Source organism: Ictalurus punctatus, chromosome 21 (genome assembly GCF_001660625.3).
Source record: "Ictalurus punctatus breed USDA103 chromosome 21, Coco_2.0, whole genome shotgun sequence".
Classification (NCBI taxonomy): domain Eukaryota; kingdom Metazoa; phylum Chordata; class Actinopteri; order Siluriformes; family Ictaluridae; genus Ictalurus; species Ictalurus punctatus.
In genome coordinates, this window is record NC_030436.2 from 3,951,937 (window position 1) to 3,960,000 (window position 8,064).

Below are 8,064 nucleotides of genomic sequence, written 5' to 3' on the forward strand. Positions count from 1 at the left end.
GGATTGGATAATTGGATAACTTCAGGTGCACAAACATTCCTATTAAAGTGGCTGGTGTGTGCGTGCGTGTGTTAGTGTCTTCCCTCCCGCACTGTTTCAGTCCTGTCTGTTGCACATCAGAGTTGGGTAGGCTGAGACGTCCTGGGAATATCGTGGGTAGAGTTATTTTTATTTTTAGCTAGGGGATAAGCTGTGTATTGATAGTTGAGAGATGATGGGTGCAAAACAGGCTTTTATGCTTTATTTCTGTTGTTATTGTTGTTCTTGTGTGTGTGTGTGTGTGTGTGTGTGTGTGTGTGTGTGTGGTTTGTTGCATTGGTGGGCATTTCAGCTGTAAGTAATAGGGAATAAAATACACAAACAAAGACAGTCCAAAGTCCATTTGACAGGGAGGCTACATTTTATGGATTGCACCATCTCCATATCCTGGATGGTGACTGGTTTAACAACCTGCCAGAAATCCACCACCAGTTCCTTTATCTTGTTGGTGTTAAGCTGCAGTTGTTTTTCCACAAGACACAGTCTTCCATCAGCTGCCTGTATTCTGATTGCTCACATTTGTATATTAAAAAAGACTGGTTGGTGAGGGAACGACTGTTTATAGCTGCTATAACATAATTGATAACAGGAACTAACTTGTTTTATGAACGTTCCACAACATTAAATGGAACTATAAATGGTTAAAAAGTGCATGTTATTCAGTAATATATATATATATATATATATATATATATATATATATATATATATATATATATATATATATATATATATATATATATGTATTTAATAATCATTGTTGCAAACTGTTGTGCTATAAGATGAAAAATACATAACATCTGTTCTTGGAAAATAATTGTTAGTGTGGCAATAGTAACTCCACTTCTCACTGGGCTGCATTCCTCACCTGGTTGATTATTTTCCTGTAATAGCACGCCCAGCTAGGATGGATTACTAAATGGTTGTACCGGGCACAGGCCCAGGGGCCCAAGGAGTCAGGGGCCCCATAAAACTGAAGAAATAGCCTACTGTCAGAAAAAAAGAAAGAAATGTCAGAAGAAATAAATTATTATTACACCTTCAAAGTGAATGTTTATCACGGTAGTTTTCTGTAGGACTTTGGGAGATGAATCCCCTGTTATTGTTGCTATTCAATATTTTGTGTGTAAGATAAACCAACATGAAGACCAGAGAGCTGTCAATGGGAGAAAAGCAAGCCATTTTGAAGCTGAGAAAAGCTGGAAAATTTATCAGTGCTATTGCACAAGCATGGGACATTGCCAATACAACAATCTCGAATGTCTTGAAAAAGAAAGAAACCACTGGTGTATACTAACCAGACACGGAACAGGTCGGCCAAGGAAAACAACAGCAGGTGATGACAGGAACACTGAACACTGAGAGCTGTGAAGAAAAAAAAAACAAAAAAAACAGGCAGTCACATCACCAGCAAACTCCACAGGGCAGGGGTGAAGCTATCACAATCCACCATTCGAAGAGGATTTCGAGAGTAGAAATCGAACTAAATTGACTTTAATCCCAAAACAAACGCTGTGCATGACATAGCGGTTTCCTCAGTGTAGTAAAAGTTGAATACATTCATACAATGATGCTACAATCAGTCTTATTGCTTACTTAGAAAATGTCTTACTATAGAATGTAATATTCGACCGAAGGTTTTCTATGTTCACAGAGTTCGTGTGTGGTAAACAGCATTATGGGATATGCTTCATTATAAACAACATAGGCAATGCAACCAGACAGCACTCAGTGCCTATAGTTTATCAGAATGCTGTACTTTTAATACATGACAGGATTGACACACACCAGTACTGTAAAAGAAACATTATTACATTACTGCAAACATGTTTTAAAACGTCTGGCTTTATTGTATGTTTCTGGGTATTCAGTCGAGATATTAAATCCGCATTAAACACAACAAAGTCGGCTTTATCACTGGGCAAACTTCACTGATATTCTTATTTTGTCGCTTTCGAAGACAGGACTGTCAATAGAATTGTACGTATGACGTAGTCGCCAGCGTAAAATACGATTGGACGAGTGACTTGTATGACGCTCGAGAATGTTTACTACCTGACATTCCGCAACGTCTACAACTGCGAGGGCCGAATACCAAACAGATACCAAGTGCACTGCGTAGGGTGCAGTAACTCCTTATCCCGCGCCCTAAGTAGCGCACTTGTAGATCAGTTCTGGAGCTATTTGAGACACAGACGTTGTTGATCCTATTTTGGTCAGTGCTGTGGAAGTGAAGTGAAGTGAAGTTTGGTCGAAAGAAAGTCGATTAATTTTAGATTTGGGTTTGATGTAATGTTCAGATTGCGATCGGAAAAGAGTCAGGAAGTCCATGTGAATTAGTTTTGACGAGTGTGGAGTAGGTGAGTTGTGTTTAAGAGTCATTTTATCTTTGTATTGTGAACAAAGGAAAAGTGCCAACCTACTACTCAGGCCAGGCGACTGAAAGCCAACTCCTAGATGAGCTAATTTAACATTAACATTTAACCTAAACGGAAAGCTCATTGTATTGTATGATATTTTACAGCTTATGAAAATATTTCACCATGAAAGCCGAGGTGTCCACAGCTGTGAACTTTATTACTACGTTACTGAGAAGAACAGGACTTCTGTCTGAAGAACAACTCCAACACTTCAGCCATTCTCTGGAAGAGGCTTTAGGAGGTGACATTTAGTCTTTGTTCAATCCACTTAACTGGTTTATTTTTCAGTTTCTCTGACATGGACTAGTTACATCCTGGTTCAAGGATGAATCTCAGATGAACAATGCACTGTACACTGTACAATGATTTCTCTTGCTATGAAATCAAAGGGAAAAGCTTATCAGTATGACACTTAATTCAAGTATAATGAGTCTTTATTAGTCACATGTACATTACAGCACAGTGAAATCATTTTTTGTTCACATATCCCCTGCGATGTTGGGAGGTTGCGATCAGAGAGGGTTAAGGGCCTTGCTCAAGGGCCCAACAGTGGCAGCTTGGCAATGCTGGGGTTTGAACCCCCGAACTGAAACCCTGATCAGTAACCCAGAGCCTGGCAGTGCTGGGGCTTGAACCCCCGACCTTACGATCAGTAACCCAGAGCCTGGCAGTGCTGGGGCTTGAACCCCTGAACTGAACCCCTGGGCAGTAACTCAGAGCCTTAACCATCAAGCCACCACAAACATTTAATTTACATCATCCAGCATTAGGCATATGTGTCTAATGTGTGGCTTATAATCAGACATGAAGGGCATACAGTATATTGTTGCACAATTTGTTCTAGAATAGTTCTAGAATTCGGCAAAGATTTTGGGATCGTACCTGCATGCATACATACAGTAGACAAATCTTAAAATACTGCTGAAATCGAACAGTGCAAAACAGGCTTTAGAATTTTAAGTCCCTGTGAAGTGCCTTGAAAGACGCAGCGTTATTTGATGTGTTGACGTAATAGCCAGTGAAACAGGAGGTTAGGGTGGGAAATATCGAGTGGCTCCTCCCCCTTTTAAAATAGCCAATAGCGTTTAGATTATCTCACAGCCCGGGCTAAAGCTGGGTGCACACTGTGCGATTTTTAATAGTCCTTTGCGACTATACGAACACGATCCCCGCTGTAAGCCATGTCACACTGTAGGATTTCAGTTGTCATTAATGTCGGTCTGTACGACAGTCGAGGCGCGAAAAAAGGACGAGCTCACGTGCGAAGACTCGTACGGAGTAGGAGAAGCCACACTACAGGACTGTGCTTCAAATCTTCCGACAGTGACAGAATTTAATCTGAAGAAAAATTTTATCACAATGGCCGTTAATCGTCTGTCGGGGAACGCGTCAAACTAGCGATCAATGACTACAGATTTTGGCCTAGGATTATAGGAATCTTTTAGGATTCTCAAAATTGGTCTCGGACGACCAAATCGTGGCCAAAATCGTACAGTGTGAACCCGGCTTAATACGTACTTGGCAGATAGTATTAGGGATGTCACGATACCAAAAATCTAGTAGTTGGTACCGATACCACCAAAAGTACACGATATTCGATACCAAAGTTGATACCACGGTGTGGTATAATAAAATAAAAATAAAAAAAACTCTCCTGGAGGATGTCCTCCTCTGACTGATACTGGCAGAGAGAGAGAGAGGGAGGGAGGGAGGGGGGTATTTTAGTTATCAAACACTGTCTGACAATGAGTGGAGGTGCACTCCTAAACGCGTGCACACACACAGACACGCACACACACAGACGCGCACGCACACGGACGCGCGTGCGTACACACCTGATACTCTGAATGAAAGATTTATTAAAAGCATGAACATGTGAATAATTATTAGAGACGTTAGGCTACATTTAGCTGACAGGACACGGGCTGAATGGCGATGCATGGTGGCCCATTAGGAGGTAGTTTATAACATCGCAATGCGTTAGCGTCGTTAACAAATAACTAGCTATCGCAAACATTACATGGAGCATAATGTTAGCTGGTTTCACGACTACAATGCCAGCTGCCTCAAACAAATATAGGACCGTCTTTCACTTTCTTCGCCAAATTCCAGGTGTTTCCTCACTTTGTTTGAAATGAACGATAGCATCGGTTGCACACCGGAAACTGATACTAGCTTTCCTCTTTTTTCCTCTCAACAAGTCACGGCGGAGTTAATCTTCTGTAGTTTTTCCCGTGAGCCTGTAGGCGTTCTTCTTCTTCGCCACTTCGCCACTAAAATACTTGCGCGTATTTGCTGTCCCCATCAGGTCCGGAAGAATCAGAACCTCAGTATTTTCGTTACAGAACGCTACTGCAGAAAAACAAGTACCGTCACGTTTTAAGAATGTTGGTCCCGAAGTACGGGTTCTCGTGACATCCCTAGTTAGTACTATGGACGTGAGCCTGAGCAATAACGACGTGTTGGATTCACTTGTGCAGGATTCAAGCGGTTTCCTTCTTAACCAATGTACACCTGGAAAATGAATAGAAGGCGTGTGTTTGAACAGCCAAAGACACAGCTCAACAACGGCAACTTCGGCACGGTGTTTATAGTCTTGGGGGCGGGGCACTTCAGATTCTCGAGAGCATTTATTTGGACAGAAAATCTAATGAGAAGCCGAAGTGCAGGGCGATGTCATCAAAACTGTTGATTCGTATTGGTGGTAGAGAGACTGTACATTTTGAATGCATATATCTTCTAAATGTGAATGTTGTCATTTTTTTGGAGCACACTAGCTTATAGATAACCTTAAGCCCAACATATTCATACTAAAAGTCACAAAACTTCAATTTTGATTTCATGGGGGCTTCAACTCAGGAGCACTAGTATGACCAAAAAAATGTTGCCTTTCTTGAGAGCCTCCTCCCAAGTGAATGATACTAATGATATTTTAACAACAAATCTGTTCTTAAAACAGTATGCAAGTTGCACAGAGTTTTTAAAAGTTTTTTTTTTTTCTTTGATTTTAGAGCATTATGAGGACCACTGGTTTCCTGACGCACCGTTTAGAGGTTCGGGATATCGCTGTATCCGGATCAATCACAGGATGGACCCGCTAGTAGGGAAGGCCGCTTACACCATCGGCCTCAGCAGGAAGCAGCTTTTATCCCTCTTACCCTGCGAGCTTACGATGTGGGTCGACCCCTATGAAGTGTCCTATCGTATAGGGGAGGACGGGTCCATTTGTGTACTGTATGAGTCCGCACCGCCGCCGGAGACTCATCTGAACTCTGTGGACAGCTGCAAAGAGAAACTGAGACTGGGTCACTCGATGACCGTGATGACTGTCTCCAGCTAATGTCTCATTTGTTTTACACTTTTTTCTAAATGATTTTTGGAAATTGGATATATTTGGATTCAATACTTGATTTTAATGCCTGTACAATTTTGTAAATTTTAATACATTTCAATTAAAGATGATGCTTCAGTTTTTTTCATGGTGTTACATATTATGCATATAAAATATACTACATGTACAGTAAGTGCACACTTTAGCTGTAACTGTAGCCCATTTGTTGCTATACACAATTTCTAACCCCTCTTTACCACATTCATCAGTGGGAAAGGTCCATCATAGGACCACACTGAGCCACCCATAGCAGTGTCAGACTCACTACCACGTCAGTGTTGCTTCTGTGAAAATGATCAGCCATCCAAATAATGTCTGCTAAGATGTACCATATGGTGGTCTGAATTAATGTTCACTTGGTCATTAAGATATGTATTGAATAAGGTGAAACGTCTGCTGTACAGTCACGACACTACACGTTACACCTTTATATATTACTAATGGTTATGAGAAACAAAAATGTAGATGTATGTGAAGTTTATTTATCACAAGATAAGGTACAGTCTCCTCTGAAAGTATTGGAACGGCAACTCCAATTCTTTGGTTTTAGCTATACACACTGACGACATTTGGGTTTGAGACCAAAAGATGAATATGAGACAATAGATCAGAATTTCAGCTTTCGGTTCCTCATATTTACATCTAGAACATGAGAGAACATGGTATCTTTGGTTTGAACCCACCCATTTTTCAAGTGATCAAAAATATCCTAATAGGTGATTGACAGGTGTGTCTTGTTGCCCAGGTGTGCCCTGTTAGATTGATTCTTTAAACAATTAATAACTCTGAATGTCTACTCTTAGCTTGAGACCTTGGTTTCACCTGTGAAGACTATATTTGTTGTTTAAAAAGGATAAACCAACATGAAGATCAGTGAGCTGTCTTGAAGCTGAGAAAAGAAAATCTATCAGAGAAAATCCATCAGAGCCGTTGCACGAGCATTGGGCATAGCCAGTGCAACAATTTGGAATGTCCTGAAAAAGAAAGAAACCACTGGTGTGCTAACAACCAGACACCAAACATGCTGACCAAGAAAAACAACAGCAGATGATGCTAGAAACACAGTGAGAGCTGTGAAGACAAACCCAAAAACAACAGTCAGTGACATCACCAACAACCTCCACAGAGCAGGGGTGAAGTTATCACAAGAAGACTTTGAGAGCAGAAATTAAATAAAGTGACTGCAATCACAAAACAAATGTGCTGTGCACGACATAGAGGTTTTCTCAGTGCGATAAAAGTAGAATACATTCATAAACCACATTAAACTATATACAACTTACACACTTTAAACACCGTATACTTTCATCTTTACACTGATATGTTGCATCATATTACATTCGCTGTCACCTCACAGATCCTGAATTCAGGATACTGTCTGTGTGGTGTTAAGCATGTTCTTCCCCGTGTCCATGTGTGTTTCCCCTGGGTTCTCTGGTTTCCTCTGGTGAATGTATGTGTGCATGGTGTCCTGCGGTAGACCGGTGTCCCGTCCACAGTGTATTTCTGCCTTCCGCCCAATGTTCCTAAGAATGTCTCTGTATCCACTGTGACCCTGACTAGGACAAGGCAGTTACTGCAGACGAATGAATGACATTTAAACACCGACTCCTATTTTCATCGTGATCACAATTCTTTGCTTCCTTAAATGAATTAAACATTACAGTCAGTCATTCATTTATTCAGAGTGTAACCGAGTTTGCATTAATTATATGAAAATTCATGTTACTAAACAGCAGTGTTATTTTGACTCAAAGATGTGTACATAAAGCGGATAATAATGAATTTTCTCTACAGTTAATAAATATGCAGTACAGTAAAAATAGTTTATTCCTTACTGGTTGAGAAATTATGAAAAATAATCTTCGTTTCAAAGTTTCGTGATTAACATTTAATACATTATTTTATAACACACACACACACACACACACACACACACACACACACACACACACACACACACACACACACTCTAAGTCATTCAATCAATCAGAGCATTCTGATTGGTTCTTCCCTTTTAATGAAATGAGCGTGACCAGGATAAGGTAGCTTGTTTAAGAATTCTCCTGCTCACGCTCATTGGTCCTTTTCACCAGACATGAACAACCAATCAGATCGCGCTTCTGAATTCCCTAGCCAATAGGAGCGAGTGGAGCGCGTGTCCTTGATGACGCGGTGGGAGACGCACTCTTTCATCAGTGTGTATGAGAGGAG

The 8,064-nt window shown here is 40.7% G+C and overlaps 2 protein-coding genes across 2 annotated transcripts in view; both read left to right on the forward strand.

The window, feature by feature from the left end:
- The first annotated feature begins 2,226 nt into the window (after positions 1 to 2,226).
- On the forward strand, positions 2,227 to 5,933 carry si:dkey-42i9.4 (BTG domain-containing protein). Its single transcript, XM_017450171.3, has 3 exons — positions 2,227 to 2,399; positions 2,564 to 2,700; positions 5,471 to 5,933. The coding sequence occupies exons 2-3, from the start codon at positions 2,583 to 2,585 to the stop codon at positions 5,797 to 5,799; spliced, it is 447 nt and encodes a 148-aa protein (XP_017305660.1). The 5' UTR covers positions 2,227 to 2,399; positions 2,564 to 2,582; the 3' UTR covers positions 5,800 to 5,933.
- A 2,095-nt stretch (positions 5,934 to 8,028) lies between these two features.
- Positions 8,029 to 8,064, forward strand: part of ippk (inositol 1,3,4,5,6-pentakisphosphate 2-kinase) — a 20,761-nt gene continuing 20,725 nt past the window's right edge. The window contains exon 1 of the mRNA XM_017450164.2: positions 8,029 to 8,064. This exon is cut by the window's right edge and continues 192 nt beyond it. The gene's annotated coding sequence lies outside the window, so the exon portion shown is untranslated.